At 37.9% G+C, this 26,680-nt stretch overlaps 2 protein-coding genes and 1 long non-coding RNA gene across 19 annotated transcripts in view; 2 read left to right on the top strand and 1 right to left on the bottom strand.

Annotated features, from left to right (window-relative positions):
* Positions 1-1,189: 1,189 nt before the first annotated feature.
* LYSMD3 (LysM domain containing 3) lies at positions 1,190-5,412 on the bottom strand. The gene is made up of 2 exons (XM_014893152.2): positions 5,079-5,412; positions 1,190-3,064 (listed from the first exon to the last, which is right to left on the bottom strand). Exons 1-2 carry the CDS (start codon positions 5,337-5,339, stop codon positions 2,510-2,512), a joined length of 816 nt encoding a protein of 271 aa, XP_014748638.1. The 5' UTR covers positions 5,340-5,412; the 3' UTR covers positions 1,190-2,509.
* A 31-nt stretch (positions 5,413-5,443) lies between these two features.
* Positions 5,444-17,477, top strand: LOC148219764 (uncharacterized). Of its 7 annotated transcripts, none has more exons than XR_015799675.1 (6): positions 5,444-5,473; positions 8,126-8,356; positions 9,964-10,085; positions 13,768-13,948; positions 14,790-15,647; positions 16,180-17,146. It is a non-coding gene; the product is annotated as an uncharacterized LOC148219764 (long non-coding RNA). The 7 variants fall into 7 exon arrangements; XR_015799672.1 differs by having other exon boundaries at positions 5,444-5,627; XR_015799674.1 differs by lacking the exon at positions 5,444-5,473 and adding an exon at positions 5,890-6,508.
* Positions 17,478-19,282: 1,805 nt separating this feature from the next.
* The window catches only part of ADGRV1 (adhesion G protein-coupled receptor V1), a 270,560-nt gene continuing 263,162 nt past the window's right edge, over positions 19,283-26,680 (top strand). For 4 of the 11 annotated variants that reach the window (XM_088157231.1, XM_088157232.1, XM_088157233.1 and 1 more), the window contains exon 1: positions 19,288-19,434. In XM_088157231.1, coding sequence (XP_088013357.1) covers positions 19,413-19,434 — 22 coding nt within the window. In that variant the 5' untranslated portion in view covers positions 19,288-19,412. Of the gene's footprint in view, positions 19,435-26,680 lie in introns of all 11 variants that reach the window. The other 7 variants (XM_088157229.1, XM_088157227.1, XM_088157226.1 and 4 more) reach the window with 4 other exon arrangements.

Here is a 26,680-nt window from a genome sequence, read left to right as displayed (position 1 = left end):
TAAGGTAAATCAAGGCACATCATCCTTAAGTGAGTGCCAGAAAGCCACAGGTCTTCAACACTGTAAAAGCCTGAAGTCTGGGACACACTAGAGGACTCTTCAGCTCCACCACCACAGACCTCTGTATCCATACATCAACAGGTCAGAGACTTTCCTGACCTAGTCAAACCACAATCGCAGTTAATTTCACTTCTGCCCAACAGCAATTTCGTAACCATCAGTTTGGGTATGTGCTGTAAATTAGGCTTATGCTGCATCATCACAATAGCTAATTTAATGTTCTTAATGAATCCGTAAGAAATGGGAGGAAAAAGTGTTAGAACTGATTGAGTTTTGGCAACAGAATGATGGGAGAAGAAGCAAAACAATAAAAACGCTTTCAATAAAAAAATGATGCATTATATACCAAGTTTCTTCCTACAGAGAAAACATTTGTTTTTATGTGTCAAAGCTTTCATGTCTGATTGAGTCACCTTTCAGTTTTAACTGTGAGAGCTGTTATTGCTTTAGCCACTATAAACTATTTTGTGAAGCATTTTTTCATACAGCATTAGAACTGCTACCTCAGTGTTTTTGCTTGTCTTACTGGCATATTTTCTTATTGAAAATAACTACTATTTGAAAAGATCTTTGAAAACAAGTGTTATGCAAACCATCAAATTTGTAATCCCTTTTCTAATGTAGAGACTATGAGTAGGTTCACTATCTCCACAGATACTCCTTTAATCAAAAGGTTCAACAGTCACAGATCATAGTTCAGGTGACTATGATTATGTACTAACTGTACATCTGTACACCATTTTCCTTCAAGCTTTGGCTTGCTTCAATTCCAATATAATACAAGTTAGTCAATTCTTGTTCATACACTTGGCATGCCACTGAAGACTATCTGCCCCATTTCTTAGGGCAACAGGTACCCCAAGAACAGATGGTGCCTAAGACTCGACGCTCAGAATCTGACAAAGCATCTTGGATTACCTCAATAGTTAGAACAGGTCCACTTTACCTGACTTTTTACACTGTATATACTTAGTTAAGACACTCATTGGAAAGGTTACAATAGTAGTTTAAAGGATACTGACTGTATTTCCACTTCAGAGAAGTTCTAATCAACTTTGTTATCTTGGGTTTTGGTAATAATACTATTTTGAACAATTTCTTGCTCCACAAGGCAGATACAACAAAAAAATCATAGGCACCATCTCAGTTTTTATTTAAAAGTATTTTGAGTACACAAGTCCCTCCTTTCTATATGAAGACTCCAGAGGTGTGGGGCTTTTATTTATGTTTTTTATCTTGTAGCATTTTCAGATGGGGAATAAAAAGAGGGGAAAACCAAGGTTGATCATGAAACTCCAAAAGAAACATTCAAGAGAAGAGTGGTTAATGAATACACTAATATGTAAAGAACAAGTCTGAATCTGCAAGTTGTCTATTCTGCTGCAGTTTGCTAGCAGGCATTAAATATAACTTGAAGTTTTCTAGGACACTGCAGGAAGAAGTTAAGTGCTTGAGGTTCATGGGCACAAGATGAATATTAATATGCTCAGTACCCACATGACTGCTGTCTGAAGAATCAGTTGGTCCTGAACTGAGATTAACTGGGGGGAGGCGGGGGGGGCCATCTATCAGCAAAAAGTAGGGACTGGGACAGTTACAGCAAGGTGCCACACTTCTGCACTTCTTTCATTCTACACACAGGTGACCAGATGAGAATGCAGTCTAATCAGTTTTCAGCAGGATACCAAGGAAGAATGTAAAGTTTCAGGAAGACTCCTAACTGGACTATATTGAGGCACAGAGTCACACAGAGAAAACAAATTACCCTAGTGGTTATACTGAAAAGTACTAAAGAATGGGTTGACCATAGGCACAAGATTTCAAGATTCCAGTTTGCTGGAATATTTGCTACTGCCTTGTAATAGTCAGTTGTAGAAAGAACTTCATAGAGGAAATTAATTTTGGAATGATTGAGGCTTAAAAAAAAATCTTATTCTATATGAAAGATAAAATTATGAGGACACTACTTTAACTTACAACTGTAAACCTGGTATCAAAATGTCAAGTCTACTATGAATTATATAAATACTTCCAGATGTTTAAAAGTTAGCTATCCCCATATGCCCATTTCTGGGCTGTAAAACACACTCACAGTGAGACTCCTTGTGTGCTAGCTTGAAATACATTTTTTCACTTCATCATTAATTAAGAAACATGCCTATAAAAACAGAAAAAAAGTGCAAATTACTTCATACCTTAATTTACACCCCAATCTTGCAGAGATTATGTGATCCCCAGAAATATCCTTGTAGTGGAATACTGCCCATAAAGGCAAGTCACACATCAATACACTCTTTCTCTGTGTTCCAAATGCATTTTGTATTCTGTGGACTCCCCTTTATCTAAGGTTACAACACGTATCTACAAATAACAGTTGTCTAGGGTCTTCCTAATATTAATGCTGAAGGTCTCCTTGATAATCAACTTTCATAGTATTTGTTGGATTTATTCAATTTTCTATTTCTTCCTGATGTGATACTGCTGTGACAAACAAATGGGAAGATTCCATTGGAAAATGGTGACTGACATCTGCTTTCACTAGAACTTCATAATACAGGAGATAAAAAACTGGAGTTACTATGCCAATAATCAACATAATCACTACTGCTGTCCACCATCCTATACCCCAGTCTGCTCCATAGTAAGGATCTTTGCATTTTTTAGTTTTACCATCAGTTTCAAAACACATCTGTTGGGATGCTAAAGCAGAAACAACTTCATTCAGATTCTCTCTCTTTGTATCATTACACTTCACTATTTCTTCTATATCTCGATCGACTTCTTTTAGAAAGTTGCCAGCAGTCTCATTAGCAGAGAATTTATCACAAAGAGATGTTTCCTGTACTTCTGGAGAACACAGAGCAGGCCGAAGAGCTGATCTTCCTTTTGTAGATTTGTGGGTTTCAGTCAACACACTGAACTTTTTCACTGGAATTTTGATAGACCTCAGGGCAAAAAAGTCCTGATCGTTGATAAGATTGTTAGCTCTCTTGATATCTGCAACCTAAAAATGAAAAACAACAGCTAAAACATCATATTTCATTGAACCAAAACTCTCTTAATAGTACTAAAACCTTAAGAAATACAAGTCTTTTGTAAGGAAATAAAGACAAGGCCTTTGTTCTTGCCCGACCCAAGTCAGCTCTCCTCTTCCATATTCTTGCTCAAAATGAATAGCATTTTGTTCAAATTAAGTTTCGATTTTAAGCTGAAGTCTAAGGCAAAGCCTTTGGTTTTTATTACCATAGCTTTTTTTTAACTGATACCCATTCACACAGTATGAAGTCAGAAGAGGTCAAAGACCAAATCTGAACAACTTTACAGCAAGAAGGAAATTAATTACGATGCAAAACCCCCCTCACTTTAGATAGGAAGACTGAAAGTCACTTCACAATAGATATAGCTACTTTTATTTATGTTATCTCTCAGTTGGCAACTAACCCTGTGAAATTAATAAGACTTCACCTCACTTCACCTTTAAGTTTTCAAATTATGTAAATTTCTGTTAATTTCTAATTCAGTGAAAAACTTCTGACTTAGGAGTTATTGGAAAGAATGAGTTTGCAATTATTCTAGCCACAGGCATGTTTTTTTGCTGCTCCTGGGGGCTAAGGCAGAAAACAAATGTAACTTATGAATTGCCATCCACCTTATCTAAGTCAGCTCTCCCCTTTCCCTATACTTGCTCAAACTGAATCTCATTTTGGTTGCAGTAAGTTCAGATTTTAAATCCTATGTGAAACACTCTGCAGGGATTTAAGTACCCTGGTATAATCACTGACTTCATTTTCAGATGATAACTGCCTCACTATAGTAGGCACAACCACAAACTTCACCCTAATGAAGTACTTCCAAATCAGTGCTTTTTTGCAACACCTGCAAAGCACACAGGAATTGTGCCCATTTGAAGATGCACTTTATCCAAGTTCACACAAACCCTTTTAATGTGAAGAAGTTCTTCGGATCCTACGGCAGTGTATTTGTTACGTGTATGATGCTTAATAAATTTGATATAGGATTGCCAAAGGCAGCAATTTATGATTCCACCACAGTGCAACTTATACTTTCTGCCTCAAGCCCCGGGACTGCTCTTCCACATTGTCTTGAAATTGCAAGAAAGAGCACAATTTAGTTATCCTTCCTTTCTTAATGAGGTCTTACCTCATTAACCTGCTCAAAATATGCAATTGCACTAAGTTCTGAAGCCAAGACTTGGTTAATGAGGCTGAGTCTGTCATGATTAGGAAACAGTTATGTCAAGACTTAAATACCTAAAGTCACAACAGAAGGCCCCCAGTTCTGTTTCTGCCTGAATAATCAAATGACACCATATTATGTATATACAGATTTTGAACTTGCCCTCATGGCACCTGTGCACTTAGCAGTCACATCAACACACACAGCTGATTTCCTGTTAAAACTGGAAACGTCACTCAAGCCCCATGTCATTGCCTTAATAGTACTGGTAGCCAAAATTACTGAGTAGGCAGGACATTTACCAGACTAATATAAGAACAGAGCTAGAAGTAGGTGAGCACGGTGAACGGTGCACGGGGGTGGAAAGTTACCAAAAATACAACATGCTCATGCTTAAAATACTAAGGCAATTTAGTAGAATTATAAAGAAAAATACGGAGCGTTTTTTACCCCCCCCCGCTTTGATGGAATTAGGGCTCCACACAGACCCTTAAGGCAGTTAGTTCACCAACACCCTGGTCAGCCAGCCCAACAGCGAGGATGGCACTAGTTGTGCCTACCTGTGACTGGAGCACAGCTTTGAAAGTAACATGTACCCTGAGAGTGCCAAAACCAAAACTGTGCACTTATTTCTCACACTTATATTAGTTTTAAGGGGAAAAGCCCATGGAACCGGAACCCTGCGCTGTAACACGAACACTCTGAAGCAGTTTTTCTCTTCTGAGAAACACGGCGTTTCCCACGCGCTGCCTCCGAAAGCAGCTGAGCTGGGCCCGGGCCCCAGCCCGGCCCTATGGAGCCCGCGCCGCCCGGGCACTTACCGAGCAGCAGAACTGCAGCGCGATCGCGTTCAGCGTATCCCCTTCCCGGATGTCCTTAGTCAGCAGGACGATATCATCCAGCCTGTCCTTCGACGCGCTCCGCCGGACCTTCTCCCTGCCCCGCGGCCGCAGTTCCGACACCTCGCCCTCCTCCTCGGGCCCCTCACTCTCCGCGCTCACGAAGGGGTACAGGTGACCGCCGGCGAGCGGCTGCGCCACGGCGGGCGGCTGCGGACCGCTGCCGGCGCCTCTGCCGGCCATGCTCCGCGGGTGGCCCTGTAGAACGGACCGCAGGCGTGGCGCCCTCCGCGGGGAGTCCCACACCAGCCCCTCCTCCTTGCCCCCTCCCAGCTCCCTCCCGGCTCAGCAATCACCGACCACGCAGCCGCGGGGAGGTGAGAGTAGCGCCCTGCCCTGCCCTGCCCAGCCGGCCCTGTCGGCCCCGCTGCCACACTCCGCCCCAAGTCGCAGCTGTACTTGCCCGCGGTCTGCATGGGACCCACCGCGATGGCGGCTGTGCCGCCACGTCCGCAGCGCCGCCACGCCCAGGTCGGCCGCGCGCAGCCCCGGGGTCGGGGTGGCGGGAGGCGGCCCTGGGGCTCGGCGATGAGGAGCCGGCGGGTTCAGCCCGCTGGGAGTGGGTGTCTCCGCGCCGCCCGGCACTGGTACTGCTGCGATCCGCTCCTGCAGTGCCCCATATCGCTCCGCTCGGCACCTCTGCGTCGCTCTGCCGTGGCCCAGGGAGCGTTGTGGCTGAGCTGCTCGGTGTTGGAGGCCGGAGCGCGGGGCCGGCGCTCCTGGGCGAGGAAGCACTTCACCCCTGCCTTCCCCTCGAGCCGCCCGTGGGCTCTTGCTGATCCTCCTTCTGGCGAAACAGAGTTTGCTCAGATAAACGAAGTTGTCATGTATTTGAGTCAATAGGGTTCTTCTGAGACCCTTTTTGCCTAGCGTTCGCAGCTGCTTTCCACGTTCCGTATCTCTTAGTCCCGCCTGGCTCTTACGCCTTACTGCATCTTCAGAAGCTGCTAGTCCGTTTCTTTACATCACTTCACACCTGTCCCCTGAGGATTAGTACTGCAGAGGTACAGAAATGTAGCCCTCGCTGATAAAGCTTTCTCACAAGAGAGGTGCCACAATTCAAATCCTGTAGATACTTCCACTTGCCTTCCGTAGTAGAATCATTTTTGCTCTAAAGGACTGTCAGCTGAGGCAAGAGGCGGATGTCGTAGTCTGACTAGTAAATATAATCTACTGTGTCTTTCTCCTGACACAGCCTTAGAGGGAAGTTGTGGATTACAGCAGGAGCAGGAATATTATTCCTTTAAAAAACTTGACAGCTCAAAGGTTAGACTAAATATGTGGTAAAAAAATTGTTGAAGACGACTGTGTTTGCGGGTCTGGTTCCTAAATCGGCTGAATCTAATCTTAAGGTAATTTTAAATTAGGGGGTTTTATCATTTTGTTTTTGAGCCTTGCTATACAATGTTTCCAGACTTTCCTAAACAACCAAAGTGGTTAGAAGTGTGTTTGATATTAAAAAAAGACAGAACTTTTTTATGGCTTTACTTTTGAAAACTAGATTACTTGAGTCTGAAGACATAAAAATAAGAGCTTACAATTGTGTAGATCTATGAAGTGTCACATTCGCACCCACAGAAGCCTAATTGAAGCCACATTTCCAGATATTGTAAAACAAGCTGTGAAAACATTGTGTTCTTGTATCTCAGCCTATTTTATGTGTGTGAATATATATATATATCACACATACATATATTTTTCTGTATCTAGCTTAAAATAGTATTCTGTTGTGGATGAGGGATGGATCAGTTAAAATAAAGGTATTTCCAAGACTGTCTAGGTACTCCCTAGCCAAATAGCATCAACAAAAGCAGTACTTTTCTCTTAAGAGCATAGAGGTTTGCCTGAAAGAATAGAAATATTCTCAGGTACAGAAGTCAGCACAAAATAACAAGCTGGCCATTTCATCACTGCCTTTTGTGAAGAAGCATGGAATAGTACTAGCATTTAAATGTGATTTCGTTCCTGCAGGAGGTTGAGCCTACTTAGTCAAGGCTAAGTTTCGGGCTTTCTTAGTCTAGTGGATACCTAGTGTAGTTAGAATTTCCTCAAACAGAAGTTTCTTACAAGTCCGTACACTTTCTAACCATTTACTAGCCTAGCTAAGGGTATTTTCTTGATGCTTGGACCCACATAACATTTTCCTTGCTGAGTATTTCAGGTGTAATTAATTGTGAACAGTGTGATTTCTCCTAGACAGGCAATTTCTTCTTTCATAGCATCTTCCCAACCAAAGCCTGCTCAGAAATAATCTTTCTATTTTTATCATGGGTCAGAAGCACAGCTTGTGCTGATTAACACAGCTGCACTGAAAGCTTAGATACAGCCTCACACAGAAGCCACTATCCAACAAAGACAAGCTTGGATTCTCAGATTGCGTGACAAATGTGCAAACATATTTGTAGGAAACCCAGAACGATTATATGTCTTTCTGGGGATGCCAAATATGACTAGAATGAACCTTCCACAACTATATTTCTAGAAAAAGCAATCTTGAAGATGACAAAATTGAATTAATTTCCCATAAACCCAAAGTTTTCCTGTGGGATCTCAAACTGAAGAAAATTAGCTTTAACTTAGTGATTTAGGATTTCATCTATTAAGAAGTGTCGTGCCATATCTAGCAAGGAATATTTGCTGCACCAAGCAGTTCTGTTTTGTTTTTTAAAAGGAAGCTTTCAGTAATAGAAGTGAAGTAACTGCAGTTATCTGTAGCTGGGAATCTGATGACTCAGACCCTGTTCATGCTTTTGAAAGACTGTTTCATGAGACTTATCAGAGCTCTAGGTGGGTCTGTAGAGGAATTTGAAGTCACTACATATTCAAGGATGCCTGCAGTGGTGTCTAATGATTGTCCCATCACACACCATTAATGGAATATCCTTTTGGACGTCTTTTTTAATCTTTGAGAGGTGAGGCTGCAGCAAAGATCAGAAAAAGGGAATTTCACAATTTTTTTTTATCTACAGAGATGTACCACCAGGTCACAAAAAAGCTGCTGAAGCAGCACTGTGCCTTGGAAGGAGAAAGCAAGTATTGGAGTTTGCTTTGACCCTTCTACAGCCCTGTGTGTAACCATTTGTAACTGCTGACATTTTCCCGTCAATAACAAAAGGATATATTCCAAACCTCATGAACAAGACTGGAGCTGCATAGCTCCCATGAATACTAATAGGAGTACAGTCTTTCTCTACTCCCATGTAAGTTACTTTGCATATCCTATGCACTAGCATTCTCAGTGAGCAACAGAGTCAGTGTTAATCACACCATGGCATTCCAACAACATCTGCATAGATCTGTACCTCATTACTCTCAGTCATGTTATTTCTTGTGTGGCCTGATCAGAGCTAGGAAGTGAAGTATATACATAGAATTATTAGGAAGGTCTTAAGAGATTGTTAGAAGGGATTTGTAAGGAAGATGTAGAGGGCCTGATATAACTTGTTAGTAATTTTTTATTAAAATCCCAAACTAGCCCATGTGATCCACCACTATTGTTTTTGTAAGTAATTCTATGATTTGGTACCACCAAATTTACATTTAGATTTACATTTAGATAGCTGGTGTCAGAGTGCCTAAATGTATGCTTTAATTGCTTATGACATGATAAATTATGACTCATTAAGAGATTCACACAGAAATACATATACAGCCATTGTCTGTATCTGCATCCCTGCTTAGTAATTTGGAATAGTAGTAAAATTGTAGGAAATAGTAATGTCAAGGTAGCTCTGCAGCTCCAGTAAAGATCAAAGGAAGTAATTAAGACATGACTGCAAGATGCAGTTAGAATTCTTAAGATCTCTATAAAAGTGTGCAAGAAGCAAATGGTGCTAAATCTACATACAGTGCACAGTCTGTTCTCCAGTGGAAATACTTGCATGTATGCATTTAGCTAGAATCATTTAGATTGGAAAAGACCCTTAATATTACTAAGTCAAATCATTGATCCTCAAAACTACCATAAATCCTTCTTGGCTGGCAAAGGTCCAACAACAAAAATGTATTAAAAATGACTACAGAATGTATTTTTTTCAATTTACTATTGTTATGGTTTAAATGACAGTAAATTAAAAAATATTTGTATTGAGACTGTATTTTCCCTATGTAATATTTTACATATTTGCTCTTCCCCTTTGGTTACTTGACAGGAATCAACTTTTTAAATTAACTGTATTAATTTAATGTGTATCCATAATAGAAATATGCTGTGTGCCTTCCACAGTGCAGCCAGTAGGGTGCATTGGTTGTTTGATATTTTATTTTCAAAAAACTGTAAATAATGGCATATTTGCTTCTGATTTACTGCTTAAGTACCCTCTGAATAAGAAAATCTATCAGGAGCCGTTTCAGTTATGGTAAAAAGTATGGGAAAATGCAATATTATTTCTTGAAAATTTCTTTCAAATTGTTCACAGATGGATTTTGTTATTAGATTTGGAATTCCTATCTATTGATGAATAACTGTTTTGGTAATGTAAAACTGAAATTGTTTTTGGAGTGAGTTTGGGATTTGTTTTATTTTTTTTTTGGTTATTTGGGTTTTTTTCTTGGGGTTTTTTGGTTGGCTGGTTTTTGGCTTTTGTTTGTTTGCTTTAAAGATTGTCATAGATTCTTTCCAGTTTTTACTGGATGTTTCTAATAAATTCAGTCAATAGCTGTTACTATTTCATATGATTTCCCTTTCAGTATTTATCTTGTTTTTGCTCTAAGGGAATATTTGCTCTGTCTTCAACTCTTTATCTCATTTGTTTTTAATTAATTAAGCATTCAGAATTTGTTGACTTCTGTTTTCTGCTTTTTCTAGGTCTCAATTTTGGAGAATTTGATTTATTTAAGTCCTCTGTGCGTTTCAGCCTAGTTTTTAAAGTGCAGACAGCAGTATTTATGCAATTTCAATTATCCACCCATTTAGTGCCATGTACAAAGGTAATTGACCACCTCAGCTACTTGTCAGTAATCTGCTGTTTATGCATCTGAATATGATATGTGCTTGTTTTTTCTTTCCCAGTCACAGAATCACATTAGACACTTAGGGTGAGCTGCTTTTCTGCTTGAGTTTCTTCAGATGAAAATTATTCAGAAGATCTTTATTTTAGTTTTGAAGGTATTCAGCAGGGTTAATATGACTTGTTTTAATGGAACCAGCTTACCAGCTGAGCTCCATTAGTGTAATACTCTAATTATTTTTCCATTAATATTGATATCACAAACATTCAGTTATGAATTTTGTTTACAGGGAGAGAGTGTTGAGAAGATCTATTTTTAACCCTTGTTGAACTATGTCATAAAAATATTTTCATGTCTTCATAATGAAATTTTTTGACAGTGACAAAAGATTTTTGGGTTTTCACATCTTCCCCTCTTGCAAGTTGTTTTTGATGGTCAGTGTGATTTGTCCTAAAAGCCACACCAGGTAGGAATTACAGGACAAATGGGAGATCTCTGATTATTGCAATTGACTTTGGTACACATTGGCATACAAAAGGGTATAAAATGCTGCTGGATCCTGGGCCAGTGGGGCAAGCCTGAGGCTGCAGGCAGCTTCTGTGTGGATCCCCCACCCTCAGGGTTGCCTGCTGGGTTCATCCAACCTGAAGGAAGGGAATACTCACTTTTGGATGGGGGAGTAAAAGCCGTATGATCTGGTCTCATATGGAGATAAAATCTTCAAGTAGCTCCATAGGTGCTTTGTTGCTTTGAAATTGTGCATTTTGTGAGGCCAGACATTATAAACCTGTATGTTTCTGAGCTTGCGGATATTATAGCCCTTTAAACCTGCTTATATTATATACCATATTGAAAAAGGTTATATCTTAATTGATCCAGACTTTCCTCGCTTTCAGGTTTCTACAGTGAATGTGTTCTGTATTGGTGCACTGTTACCTACAGCTGAGAAAAACTTTCTCTGGCAAGCTGTCCTTTGATGTCATTCCACTCAATGGGAAAGTGCCCTCATACTGGCCTTGGTACCCTTGCAATCCTGTCAGCTAGCTCAGCACATACCACTATTCCAGCCAGAAGCAGCTTAAAATAAAGGATGAAAGTAATGGTAGCATATTGCAGAGAACTCTCTTCCATGCCTCTAATGTTCTTATCATGTGAACAGAGGCCTATAGGCAAGGAAGAGAGTTCTCTGCAATATGCTACCATTACTTTCATCCTTTATTTTAAGCTGCTTCTGGCTGGAATAGTGGTATGTGCTGAGCAGCTTTTTATCAAAGGGAGAGAGAATAGTTGAAGGGAATAGGAGCAGGATCAGGGTGGCTATCTCATAGTAAAGGGTCTAATTCAGAGTCATAAAAATCTTTGTTATAGAAACAGGTGTGACATCTACAGCCTGCTGTATTGACAAATATTTGAACTCCGTGTTTAATGCGCCTTCAATTTTCACCTCTAAGGGCATGTGGGTGTAAATTAAACTGTTGTATTAATACTCTCTGCTTCTGATACTAGTAATAAGTAATAATATTGTAGTTGTAGTTGTAAACCTCTTACTATGCTTGCTTTCAAGTTTTCAATATAAAATTGATTACCACAAAAATATATGTAGCACTTTGTAATCTCAAACACTTATCAGTATACAGCTTAAGAAATGGTTGTTTTCCATACAAAACATGTTTGTTTCAATTTTGCCTCTGTCGTTTTTAGATAAGTACGGCATATTTTAACAAATATGAAAGTACTTGTAAAATTAATCATCCCATTCAACTTTTTAAAGCACTTAACATATGATTAAAAATATTCAGTTTATGACATAAATATGACATAAATACATATAACATAAATATGAAATATGACATAAATGCAAGATTGATCTAGTAGAAACAGACTATTTGAAGGGAACATTTTCATGAATTTCAAAATAGATTCCTCCCACCCTTGTTTTCTTCCAACTTTTGTCTTTCTGTTTGATTCAGCTTCTATACGGGACAGCAGAACACGTGAGAAACCTTTAAGTTCTTTCAGAGAGTATCAGGCATGTGAATGCAAATGCATTATTAGTAATCTTTATCAGGAGAGACAGTAACATAGCCCACATGGCATCAGTAAAGTGTTTACAAGGTATTAATATGCGTACTGTGACAAGTTGTATTTAATGAGAAGTGTTTTATTAGTTTTCCTCCTCCATCAAGTAATAAATCTTAAAAATTTCAATATTCATTCAGTGAAATGAATGGTTAAATCGTTCTGGAGAGGCTCTGACAAGTGGACAAATGCTTCCATGGTTACGTAGAGCTATGCAGTATGGTTACTGAGCTTTGCTGGTTTCCTCCCTCTGCCACTGAATTAGAATAACAAGCCACAGGGAAGCACCACACATGGTGAGCATAAACTGGAAACAATTCGAAAAAATCAAGTTAGGTGATCTCATACAGATTTTGAACAATATGGGATTTATTATTTTATACTCAGTGCCTTAAACATACATTTCAGTAGTTTTGCCTTCGTATATCACTTTCCCATGGAAAGTTTTTATTTCTCCTCTGAACAACTTCTCTTTTGATTTGGAATGCCATAAATTAAAAGACAATGTGAAAATGTGTTTCATAGTACTGTTACATGAGTTATATTTTTTGTAGGAATATTTATATATTAAATGGTGTGCCTGCATCAGTGCAGGCCTCTGCATTACCTCACTAACAAATAACAGATCATGCGTAGAACTTTTATATAGAGTTGCTTTGGGATGCTTTGCAGAATAAACATAATTAAGTGGTTTTATTTTCGATCTGCTTGCATTTGAGGTACTCAAATTTTAGGTGTCATAGGGAATAAATTATTATAAATGCATAACATTTTAGAAAAACAGTACAAAACAATGACATACAGTTATTTAATTCGAAATAACATAAAAATGTTGCAGATCAAGCATTATATTAATAGAAGGAAATCCTGCAGGCTTTAAAACAGAAAGTGTAAATGAAAGTATAACAGATGTATTGACAATAGTTACATTATTTTCCCTTGGAGACCAGCTCCAAAATATGTATGTTATCCTCTGTATTAGTTTAGCACTGTTCAGTTGTTTTCTTCTCCATGTGATTGACAGTCCTCAGAAGCACCATCTCAGCATCGGAATGCTAAACTCTTTTGGCACTTCTTTGTAGAGGCAAGGATAAATACCAGGATTCCACACAGCCAGGAAAATAAATTCATAAATATGGAATATAGTTACTTCTGAGACAAAAATCCTGGTCTTAAAACTTTCCATTGAAATTTTGTATTTTTTGTAGGTACTTAATTTCACAGTTACTCAAGTAATTTGTCTTTGATCTTGAGGGGGAAAGTAATCAATTAGTGAGAAAACATTTCAATATTTCACTTTAAAAGAGTCAATTCTTAAGTTGAAAAACACAGAGGATTTTGTATTTCCAAGTAGTTCTTTTCCTCGTTTGAAAGGAAGCAAACAGAATACCTAGTTGTAAGTTGGGAAGTTAAGTTGTATGCAGCCTCTGGAATCCTTTTGCTTTTTCTTTAAATAATTTTTGAGGACTTTGAAATTAAGAGCAAATTAGATGCAAGATATTATGAAGAGGTTTTAATATTTTTATTATGTCTTACCTTCAGAAAAATACACTTTTGATAACCATTCTGTTTGAATTTACAGTCTAGTGCTTGGCATGCTAAGAAGTTGTGTATTTTGATTGATGTTTTATGAGAAAACTACTTACTTGCTGGATAGATTGTACGTTGTCAATTACATGCTGCAAATGGAGAGCCGAACACGCTTGAAGAAACAAGACTGCAACTTCATTTAGCAACAGTAACTGCATAAGAGGAGCAGGAAGGTAACTCTTGACAAATTCTCATCTTGCTGTTTCTCTATGTGATGCATAAGCCAGCGAGTATACTTTGCGGTTTGAAATGAGCTATGTAACAATGAAAGACCAAACCAACCCTTCACGGATGACATTCTACTTGCATCATTAAAATGACACAAAATGACCTAAATCGTGTCAAAATAGCATGATAGAGCTTGATCACCAAATCTGAGCTCCACTAAGTTGAAACAAAGCAGTTATTTTTCTCATTAATTTTTATTACCGCTTAATGTATTTAAATTAACATTTTTAAAAAGCCGTGTCACTTTTTGTGGAAGTCTTGTCAAGTGAGAGTTCATTAAACAAGAAGTTAGGATTATATGAGTAGTGTTTTTGGTGTAATGTATGTTAAAATGTAGCAGCCTTTAATGAGCAGATGCTAGGAACCATTTACTTTTCCTAATAATAGGAATAATTCAATTTTTTAATGTTAAAACTTCTTCTAAATGTTAACATCAGCATGCTTTATCTGCATACAAGTAAGGAGCTGAACCATAAAATGGTTAACCTTTACAAAATTGATGATAGGAAGCATAAACAAATTAATGTTTGTCCATTGAAAAAGAGCACAATGTGCTCGGAAGTTCTCATTCTTCAGTTTCTTAAATCCTGGACGTTTCTAAAAAATAGAAGTTCAAAATCTGATTTTACCTACATATATCTGCACGTGAACTAGTCTGGCATAAACCGCTCAGTCAGAAGCATAATACTCAAATTTTGTTATTCAGTCTTCTCAGTTTATTAGCATTGTTTTAATTTGTCTTTTTTTTTTTCCCTCTTTCCTGCATGTGTTTGTTTTTTTCATTAGGAAGCTATGCAGTAAAATCAAGATTATGATATTAAAGCACTCTCAGCCCAACAAAAGTTAAAGTTCAGGAAAAAAGAGCAGTTCAAGTGCCTGGCATCAGGTGACACTTGGAAGTGGTTGTGCATTTCTCTGGTGTGGGGTGACTGGATTGGAATCTCCAGAGAGTGCAGGTAGAACAAGCAAAAAGTGATCAGAAACCTCATTTCACATTTTGAAGAAGAGACAAAATAACCATGATCCTAAACTGCTATGGGATAGCAGGTCAGAAGCCTACTGGTAGAGATTAGTCAGGCTGTGAGATGAACACACCTCTTTGGTATAAATCTTGGTCAGTTCTGCCCTTTTTTGAAGCCTGACTTAGCATAGTTCCCTGAAGACTTTGCTACTAAAGTAATGTTCTGTAGTTCTGGGCTGCTGTTTCTTTCAATACTGCCAGTTCAATGTGGTCCCCAGTGTGAATCCCACTAAATAATAAGAGAGAAAGGGGAATGTTACCTAGATGTCAGCAAAACAAACAAATGTCTGTACAGAATCAAAAATCGAGCTGGAGCTGCACATGCACACGGAAGGATATTAGTGCTTGTGGCCATCTCTAGCATGGTCTGTCTTGAAAAAACACTCAGCACCAATGGACCATCATTCAAAGAAAATCCACTTTAAAAGAACAAGCAACAGCTGACTACTAAGACCAAGTGAATTCCTTGCAGGAAGAGATTCTATATCTTGTGATTGCTCTGTGAAGAAAGGACCAGGATTGCTCTGTGAAGAAAGGAGCAGTCCCAGTATCTGCCTATATCTGGTGGATGTTACGTATTTTTGAAGTGCATCATATTGGAGAGATTGATTTATAAATAAGAGGTAAAAATAACTTGTCTGTTATCTCATAATTAATTGATCTATGAAAGAGCTATGCACATACTTCTTGTTCCTCATTCTGAGTAGCTGAGCCTGCTTCAGCTAAAGCAGCATAAAAGGTGACAGATAGACCTATATACCTGTGCAAGACAAACATATCAAATTTTTTTTGTTCTCTTTCTTTGGTATCTGCATCTAAATAGGTGCTTAGCCCAGAATTTTGAAGCTTGGATGTTACAGGTGAAAACAAAGGTGAATTTTAGTAGCATTTATGAATAAAAAATTTTATTATAGCATTTATTTTTGGTTTCTTATATTTGTAGATTAAGATTTCAGTACCTCTTACTGAAAATTAAATGGCACTGATGTAACAAAAAAATCTTCTTTATAGAAACAAAAATGTAAAGATGAGAAAATGCGCATGCCTGAGAAGCGTTAGTTGGATGTTTTTGATTCTTGCTCCTATAAGTCATATATTCTTTCGCAGGGATTTGTTTCTTCTTCTAATTCCCTCTTCTGTGGTCTTTTCTTTCAGATGATGCCAATGAAGGGAAAAGACAAGGTTTCAAAAGAAACAAACAAACTGGAGTCCATTGTTTCTGGTGCTTTTAGTATTGGTTTATTAGCAGCAGAGCGATTTTTTGCTTACAGAGGATTAATGATTTCAAAACAAAGGGTATCCAAACAAACAAAGAAGTGAGGGGTGTATTTTATACACCTTATTTACTGCTTTTATTGAAGAGAGAAGTTGAAGGCTGACCTGCAGGCATAGTTCTGTACAATGCCAGGTCTGTTGTAGATCCAATACTGGTCCTGATTGTTTGTCTCTGACATTTGTAAGGGTTGGGAGTGCAGTGTGGGCTGCATGCTGAGTTGTTAAAAGTATGTGTGAAGTGTCTGATGTCAATCACCACCATCCTTCCAGCTGCTTGAGGACCATCACTGACAAAATCCTATGGGAGCTCTCTCACCTTCAAGTGTAACAAAAGGAAGCACACGTCCCTGGAGTGGTATGATGAAAATGAAAAAAAAGAAATCAGGAAATCCTCAGGGTTTCAGAGAAAACATGAAGTACCATGTGTTGAGTCAGGGAGCAAAGCAAAAGGTACAGCCATTTTGGATCTGAAATACAGTTTTGTAGAAAGAGCCCTTGAGAATAACCCTGTGAATTACTGAACCCAAGTCTGATTCTCACTTTACCTTAGTTTTCTACCTCAGTAATTAGCAACATCTAATGTGCTCAGGCCTTCTGTAATTGAGAGCTGATGACTGCTAAGGCAGCCCCTCTGATAGCTGGTGGGAGGTGAGATTTGTACAGCAACTGGATGAAAAGCGGAAAACATCAAGCAATTTATTAAGCTGAAACAACAATGTAGAATAAAAAGTAAAAATAATCTTACACCTCTAGTATCCTTTTGGTCAGTTCATCCAGAAAGGAAAAACAATGTGATATCTAGATTTTGAAGCTGAAACATAATAAAAGTATGATTTTGAAAAACATACTACTTGTCTCTCATGCTCATGCATTAAGTTCTGCCTGGTGCAAAAATCTGCATTAGTAATATTGGCCTTTGAAGGAATGCTTCTTGTTCCTTTGTTTTTTTCTTTTTGCCAGGTAAACTGCTGCTGGTACGTGAGGATTATGCATAATAAAGTACTGAAGAATATGTTCAGGTATAAACCAAGGTGAACTACTGCAAGAAGTGATTAAACATATGTTGGGGGTTGAATGCTTCGCTTTTCTTTCTGTGGAATTTCTCCCATTGTTATGCTAAGTAATTGTGGCTACACCTTAAAACGACAGATAATGTTCTCTCGTAGGGGGGTGGCTGGAGGGGGAGCGGGGGGGGAACCGGAAAAGGAAAGGTGGGATAGGGGGGTCTGGAGCGGGGGACTCTCTCTCGCTTGGCTCCTGGAGTGGGAAGACAACCTGGGCTCTGCTCTGGCATCTCCCCCTGCCATCCCAGCACTGAGATCCACGCTCCCTGCCTTTGGACATCGCTCTGCTGCTCTCCCATCTCACCCTACTACCTCCGGACACTCTGCTGAGCACCACGACCGACACCGTGAGGGGGGAGTAACTTTCCCCATCCCCGCTCACCCCTGGGCTGCTGCTGCCATCACCCAGCCCTCTTCAACTGCGCGGGACCTGCCCTGCCCCCACAGCACCGGTAACAGCACAGGGAGACGGCCTGTGGCCAGAAGGGACTGGAGCGGAGCTAGACTGTTTCTGTTGCCAATTTTTATAGCTGTTGTTGTTTTTTCTGCTTTGTTAAATACCAGTAAAGAACTGTTATTCTCATCCCCATATCTCCTGCCTGAAGGTGTCTGAATTGGACCTAAAATAATTAAAAGGGAGGGGGGTTGCACTCTGCATCGCAGAAAAGGGGCTCCTGCCTTTCCTTAGACCATACCTGTCTTTCAAACCAAGACAACATATAAAACAGATTATCAAACAGAACACCTTTTATGTGCACCGCATAGTTATTTAGAAGAAAAAAATACACTTGAGGGTTTGTTTAAAAAAGAGTTTTTATAATGTTTGGTGAATCATCTGAATATTTCCTCCACTCTTAAGAACTCGAGTTTATATGAGAACTATTATTAATGTCTGCTTTTCCTTATGCATATTAGATTATTTATGCCTTTATCAGTTATACTGCAATTTTTTATTTATCACATTGATTTTCTCTGTAGCTATATGTAGAGTCAATAGAGAGATTCTTACCTAACAAAGCTAGATAGTAGTCTGAGGTAACTGTTTGGACTCCCTCTTTGTCAGAGGAAGGGAACAACCACCTCTTAGAGGCAGTTCATCCTATCCTGCTATGAGTCTACACTAGGCTGGTTGGCTTGTTAGGTGGAATGATTCTACTTTAAAACATCACTTTTTATAAGCAAATTTCTTCTTAGTAAAATGCCTTTTACTAAGTAATTTTTCTAACCTTTCAGCATTCTCTAGCATAATTTCTCTAGCATTTCCCTTTCATGTTTGTTTACATTATTCCCAAGTCCTCATAACTCAGTACAGATTGGTATTAGATTAACTATACTAGGCAGAAGGCACAGAGTGTTCTAGATTCTGTCTTGGTTTTGCCTGAATACTTCTGTGCTTTATTTATTCCTTCTATTCTTTGTTGAATAATAATAAATTTTGATACTTATTTGCTCTTAAGTGGGAGAATTTATGGATTTGGGGGCCAACACTGACAAGATCTGAGTGTTGCCTTTGTGTCTTTCTTATGGCTCAGGATTTGCTTGGGGTGGCAGTGACCATTAAATATGAATTTGATATTAGCTAGAGAAATGTCTGAGTCTGGAATGCTTCATCTAGGATTGGAAATTGTTTGTCTAACGGAATTGTTTCTCCATCTAGAGTGCTGTATAGCTGTGAATTAAGATGAGCTCCATGTTCCGGTGCCACTGAGGACTTGCATCCAAAATCTGTCATAATCCAATAATAAAATCTGTCAGTTTTGCTGTGTGGAGTAATACAACAGTGCAGTCCAAGCTGACGGGTGCTGGCGGAAGGGGCTGGCTCTATCTCAACTACAGCAGTGCAGAGGCGATTACTGGGCTTTGAAAAAATTTTGTCCTCTTCCATCCCACCCCCTTTTGTCTCCACAGCAGTGGGAAGGCAGCAGCAGCCAGGAGAGGGAGGAGAGCGCTGGACGCTGCGCAGAACGGAGGGAGGAGTAGGAGACGGGAATGCATAATGCGTGAGTGACAGAGGGTGTGCAGACGGCTGTCGGAGTCCAGAAGACGTGGATGTTCCTTTCCCAGAGTCCAGGTGCTTTTATTGTCTCTCTCTCTCTCTGAGGCAGTAGTTGCTTTGGAAGCATCCTGTATCAGCTGCAGAGGTGTTCCCTGTCCAGCCCTGTATTTTGCAGGCGGCACCTGTTGCGGCAGGGACGGGGTTTAGCAGCGGCAGATTCTGAGCCTGTCGCTTATCCATGTGGGGTTGTCTGCTGGAGGGTGACAGTCTGCTAAGGTTTCTATTGTTCCAGCAGCTTTTCTTTCTGCTCTGCAAAGCTGGGCAGATGGAAACAATAGTCTTTCCAATGGAAAATCCTCTTCTCAGGGGATGCTATCAGGATGTAGCTCAGTCTGAAGCAGACAATTTTTGACTCTCAAAAAAGAACAAAACATTGTCGGTTTAAATTAGGTGAGGATAGAAGGGGAGGAGCTGCCTATGCATTGTGTATTTTAAAGGAGAATGAGCTGAAACTAAGAATGAATTTTTCAAATCATTGTCTAATAATTAATAACTACAATATGGCATGTGACTACAATTAGAAGTACTGCTTTTGCTTTTTGCTTTTGTTATGTTGATTCTATAGAAGACATTGCATAATTCACTCTTGCTGACCCAGATAAAGTTAAGATCAAATGTATATGGAACTGCTTGCCAAAAATCAGTCACTATTTTTCATGAGTCTGTAATTGCTTTATCGTGCAGATGTGAAATAACATGTGATTTAAAAAAATCTTCTGTTTAATCAGAAGCCAAAAGTGTTTTAGTTTTTTTCCTTGATAGTACTTTATACACATTTTCTAGAATAGTTAAGTACTAAGTATTTTGGGACTCTGCCATGAGGGCAGTTTAATAACTGAAGGTATAATGTGATATATTTAGTTTATGTGTCCCTTAAGCCTTGAACAAGCTTCTCCTACTAAACAGATTTCAGGGTTTCCATGTGGAAAGACTAAAAAGAACTAGATTCCGGAGGAAATCAAGTAATTTATGGCATAATGGGCTTAGAATTGAAATGGGCAAGTATTTGAGGGTATACAATTTCTAATTTGTGGTTGTTACTGGTATTTATGTTTTTATTGATTTCTAAAGCACAGTTTTATGCTTTATAAGCTTTCTAATACACTTTTGGGTTTTAAAAGCTTTAGATGAAGTAATCGATGTTAACTAAATTTACATCTGAGCAAATTAATTAACACTGATCATGGGAGCACATGCTTATTAGATTATGCTTATTGTGTGATCTGTGTCCTAGACACATGAAAACTGATGGGAAAATAATGGTATCTGTTTTTGTAAAGACTAGTGCTGGGCAGTTTATTTGTGCTGTCAGCACTTTTAAAGCTGAAAAACAATGTTGGATGAGTTTCAAATTATTGGTACTAGTGAATGAGATTAATTCATTCAAATCTACTGTGCAATTCTTCCCTGAGAAATTGTGAGCTTTACTTGAAAGAAATTTTCAGAGTTGGCTCTAAATCATAGACTCTATTAAAATTCTACTTTCCGTGGAATTTTGTTAAGCTTATTATCTTTAAGGGTTTTTTTATTTCCTTTGGAATTCCACTTAAAAGAATAGACTACTTAAATCTACAAATGCTTACTTGAGTACTTTAATTAGCATACGAATATGATAACTGTAATTAAAGTATTAGAAAAGCTATGAAAGCATATTCTTTTAGTTGTGCAACATTAAAGAAGAATACCACTACAGAGGTCTGTGAGGTTCTCATGGGAATCATTGGGCAGCAATCATTTATACCAATTTGTGAGAAAAATAATGATGACCTACAAATCACCTTTGATATTGTTACACAGCTACCATGTTGTTCAGAATTGTGGCATGGTAACAACGAGTAGATTTTTAATAAGCATGGTTTTTAAAGTGGTCTATAAGCTTAACAGAACTTTAATTTTAGAATGTTTCATTGAAAAATTAGAAAAATATGTTGTTGCATCACACTTTGAAGTAAGAGAAATTTAAAATTTGTCTCAGCTACATTTGAAATCCAAGGTGTTTTTGAAGGCATTGAAACAGTAAAATTTATGTATGACTCCTGTTATTATTTGAGATAAAGTATCTGATGCAGTTTAGCTAAATTTTATTTCTGAATAATCCCAGCCTCTTCCAAAGTGTTCCTGGTATTGGGTCAATTAGTTATTCACTAATGAAAAATTAGATAGGCAAGAGTAAATAGAAAGAATATGGTGAAATTATTTGCTCATGAACTATTAGGCATAGACCTTCTAAAACTATGATCACATATACAATTATTTTTACATATGTAATCCTCTTGATTAGCTGTACTCAGTTGTAGAAATTGTGCTTGCATTTCAGCTCTAAAAGACTGGCCAATTATGGTATAGCAAATTTTGTCTTTTATATGTAATATAATGTAATGTAATATACATGTGAATATAACAGTTCTTTTCCTCTCTAGAAGCATACATAGTGTCTAAATGCTTCTCTCAATATGTGTTAAGAGTCAGCTGCTATATAGTATCTCCATCATCAAATAGAATTTTACAAAGACACTGCTGTCAGCTGTAGACATTGTCATAGTTCCACGAATTTAAGCATTATGTCTGTTTAATAGGAGTTATACTACTGTTTCTTAAGTAAAACAAAAAGATTGACGGGGAAAACAATATTATCTGCCATTTGTCTTACTTTAGGTGGACCCACTGTAACATATTTTATTCAGGAAAAAGACTACTAAATCACAAATGATTTCACAAATTTCAGCAAACTCTCACTTGCTTAAGTCACTTTTTCAGTTAAATATCTCACTGGGAAATATTTTGTGTAAATAAACACTTCCAAGATTTAACTTACTCTATGTGTGAGAACTTGAAGCAGTTTGCAGAAAGAATTTTCAAACTGTAAGTTCTGAAATATGCCTCAAATATGAAAAAAAAAAAAGTTTCATAGATTGGCTTATGAATATTTCCTGTAAAACCAAAGTTACTGTAGTTTCTTGTACTGAAATAATTTGTAAATCCAAACCAAGATTGCAGTTAATATAAATATGCTGGTACTTACTGAAACAGGCATATTTGGTAGACTAAATTTATCTGGCGAAATTAAACAAAAGAGGAGATCTTGGATGTTTATCACACCTTTTGTATTTGTGGATTTTTTTATCAGGACACAATTTTCTCTAGAATGTAACAGCAATATGCATTTTTCTATACCTTGATATTTTTGTTTATCTAATCTTATATCTTGTATAAACTCATTAATTAGAATACCAGTTATGACTCTCGTTTTCTGATGGCAAAAGAAACTTCTCAGTCACTTATCCTAGATTGATCCACTATGTTACTTCTCTGAGTTGTTTCTAGCTTTGCTTCATTAAGGATTTAACATGGCCTTAATTCAGCCATCTGTTATGGGTTTGGCAGGCCAACAGATCTGAGTTGGGTAAGAGCTTTAGAAATTTCCCACATTTTTAAAGGTTAGGAAAAGAGCTACCTTTATGAATAGATTTTGAATAATTCTCATCAAGACAGTGGTGCAGAAGTGGGGTAAAAATGCTTGTCATTCTCTGAAGCTCAGGGTTCCCTGTCTGCCTTTAGCTTTGCTGAAAGGGAATTAGCATTTCAACCAGCCAGTTTCGTTACATGCAGTGAAGTACTTGGGTCTGTAATTTGCTGCTTTTGGCTTGGTGCTGTTGAGAACTAGCTTTGTATAATCCTCTGAAAGCACCTTTCTTTCCACCATAGTTATTGCTACTGGTCTTAAATAACTAATCAACAAAGAGGTTTCCTTGTCTTGGACTGCAGGGTGCTTTAGAAGAACGAAAAGAAATACCCAGTTAATAAGTGAATGATTATAATTATTAAATAGTGATTGTTAAATTGTTACACAGGTTAAAAGGTTTAGAAAGCCAGGCAAAGCAGAATGTATGATAAAGGTAGTATAAGGAGACTTTGGATCCAAACAAATTTTACTTAAGGAGTTCTCTGAGAAATAAATACTTTATTATATGTTTTATCTAAAAAAATAGATTGCCCAGATTTAAGAGATTTATCCACAGTATAGATTAGAGTGAGGGCCTCATGCTAATCATCTTTAAAAATTACACAAATATATTTTTACTTCTACTGAAAGAAGTCTTTGGCGGACTTTGCAACACAAAGATTCTTTAATGAAGTCAACATAATTTGTTGCAATCTAATGAAAAATTAATGCATTTTACTACAGAACCTTGTTTTATATATGCCTTGAATTCTTGTATTTAATAATGTGCTTTTTTGAACTCCAGAAAATCTCACTGAATCAATTATTGTAATAATTAAGCAACACATTAAAAATTCTGTTTGGATCATATATATGTTAAATTGTAAGAATCTGTTGTGGATAGCAACAATTTTGTCAGTGTACCTGAAACAATGCCATCTAATCCTTGCCATGAAGCTTAATTTTGCTGTTCTGTACCCTAAAGATTTGGGTTTTTTCCCTCAGTAGAAAATTATGTATAAAGCACTGCTTCTATTTTTAATTTTAAGTATGAAAAAAATAAGCACTGTACTGCAGAATCCCATGATTTCTTTTTCTAATATATACTATTCATTCACGACATGAAACTTCATTTGCAGCAGATACTAGGTATTTGAAACTGTGATGGTCTTGTCCTCAGCTGCCAACATACGTTCTCAACATTTGTTAAGTAAGAGTGTTGAGGACATGCAAGAAACCTCCAAAGTTGAGATACAAATGGAAATAATTGTGAAAGTTGAGATCTCTACTGAAGTATAATAAACAGCTGATTTGCAGTGAAGCCTGCCAACCTTCATCAGCTGGATTTCTGGTTCCATATGCGTTAAGAACCTGATCCTGTGGCATGCTCAATCATGGAGTCACTTCTATGAGTTTGAGCTGGAAATGCTAGGCATCTTATTGAGGGATCACTTGGTTTTGATTTAGTTTGGCTGTTGGTCTTTGGTTTTTTGGGTTTTTTAATCCCCTTGCTTTTTGGTGCAAAAACCATTTTGAGAGAAGGTATAAGTGCTTCTAGTATCTGAATCTACAGTTACTTGGTGCAAAATACCTAGGTGAAAAGCTAGCCCTCGTTCTGGAATACCCAGTAAATTAATTTCTGTCAGAGAAAGATGTCCACTGTATTCATTAGAACTACATGGGTGGAAAATTATTTCCAGTGTGGAGCTGAAAACTATGGTCAAAAATAATGTCTTGCTTTTCACAGTATGTAGTTAGACCTATATTTAAAATAACTTTAAAAGCTCCTAGTTATTGCACTGTGGTACTGTGGGTAAAATTAATCCTGATCTTACAGCTAGTCAAAATTATTTCATGGCTCTCTGTTTGATATGAAAATTATAAGGTAACTGCAAATTTTTGTAGAAGATTTGTGTTTTCTCTGCTTGCTGGTAGAAGTACTGGATTCTACACTTGAGTAAACTTGCTTGAGAGTTTTGCCCTTTATTCCCTGCTCAGAATTAAGGCAAGTGGTTACCTCAGAAAATCTCTAGCATTAGCTGGCATAAGAAATAACCTTTGGTTCTTCAGTGATGATTATGTGGTTTAGAATGTAAAAATTAAGAATACAGTTTAGATCCACTCAAATTCTTCTGAGAAAATGAAAAGAAATTGCCAGAAAAGTTGCAAAGAATACTCTGGACTTAGACTTTTTAACTCTGAGTGACCTCTAATAACAGGGTAAGATGATTTGGGTTTCTTCTTATACCTCTGTCTTGGCCTCACCTTTACTGCATTATGTATTGACTCCTGGCTGTGAAGATAGATGTACCTTCCTAACTAATAAATATAAATATATTGGCAGGCAAGTTAACCATACTTTCTTCCTTAGAATAAGATGTCTATTTTGAAGGGTGCATGCCTTTTCCAAGAGAGAGTATTTGAATGAGCAAGAATTATCATATGAAGATAACATTTCATACATACAATTCATACATATCATATGAAGGTTACATTTAATTCACCATTCCCAGTAATACATATAGATAACAATATTTAAAAAAAAATATTGCAACTGTTAGAAAGAACTGTCCAGGCGAGTATTTGACTGATATCAGTGTCAATAATTTCAAATGCAGATAAATCTTTTTAGTACTGATGTGCTGTGCTACTGTTCTGTCCAGGCAGCAGTAGTGACTAGGGAAGTAGGCAACTGAGACCAAAAACTTCAAGATAATGAAAGCTGATCAAGGGATGTTTAGCACCTAATAGTCTGGATTTGTGCTTTGCTAAGCACTTTCCAGTGTTAGTAATATGAAGGGCAATGTCAGGTATCTGACATGCCTTAGTAGTAAAGAGAAAGACAGGAAAACATGTAGAAAAATGGAAAGCAAAGACGTTCAGTGACATTGAAAAATACTCATGGAAACTGGTGAGACAGACTCTGCAACTATTAGCATAGTCCAGGGATGCACACAAAGTCAGTATAATTCTCATTTTTCATTCACCTTGAAGCAGGTTGAAGGCAAAAAGGGGATGTAGGTGGATATTGTTTTGAAATTGTTTTCCAATCTCTATTAGAGTGAGAAACTTACTCCACATATAAACAAAAATCCCAAACCAAAAGAGGAAGAACAACCAGCAGACCAGGCTTGGGTATCTGCTGTCAGATCCAAGCTACCAGCTTGGTATATGCTATCCATATGCTGGGGGTTTTGTGTCCTGTTTTTTCATATGTGTGAACTGTGGGAGTTTTGAGGCAAGAGAAAAATAAGTCTAAAAATAAAATATTTCTCCTTTAATTTGGAACCTTGACAACATAGAAAGGAGAATTTCAGTAAATCAAAGTTTTTATAATCCCTGCTGCTTTTCCAGGTTGTTCTCCAATACTCTTGTAAATGTCAAGAGGTTCTGAATATGCCTAAAATAAAAATGCTGAAAATATGCAGGGTTTTAATATGTTTCTACAGCAGGTGCAACAATGGCAATGGCCTTGTGAAACTTCTTGCTCTATGATGTTCCTGTCTACTCTTTGTATATGAAAGAGCACATGTATCTGTCTCCTATTGTATTCAGCCAAGGATGCTGCTTGGTGCTGACATCTCTGTTATTAATAGACTTCTCTCTGGCAACCACTGATAGCTGTAATGCTGTACTTAATGTAAAGTACTAGGCTTGCCAGTTTTTTAATGTTTGACTTGGCTGGGTATTTGTAATCATGGGGAGTAGACAAGGACAGGCAGTGAAAAGTGGAGTTATTCTTGTTCCACTGTGTCTATGGGCTTTAGAAATATACAGTGAATTATATGATGATGGGCAAGTGGTAAATCAGGCTGTAGC

This window comes from Sturnus vulgaris, chromosome Z (genome assembly GCF_052056855.1).
Source record: "Sturnus vulgaris isolate bStuVul1 chromosome Z, bStuVul1.hap1, whole genome shotgun sequence".
NCBI classification, from domain to species: domain Eukaryota; kingdom Metazoa; phylum Chordata; class Aves; order Passeriformes; family Sturnidae; genus Sturnus; species Sturnus vulgaris.
The sequence above is the reverse complement of the archived record's forward strand: the minus strand, read 5'-3'. Positions and strand labels throughout refer to the sequence as shown.

Bases quoted from the DNA above. Each gene is read 5' to 3' on its own strand.
- LYSMD3 (XM_014893152.2), bottom strand. From the start codon at position 5,339: ATGGCCGGCAGAGGCGCCGGCAGCGGTCCGCAGCCGCCCGCCGTGGCG. The intron at 3,065-5,078 runs GTAAGTGCCCGG...TTTCATTTTTAG, and splicing joins CGCTGCAGTTCTGCTGCTCG to GTTGCAGATATCAAGAGAGC.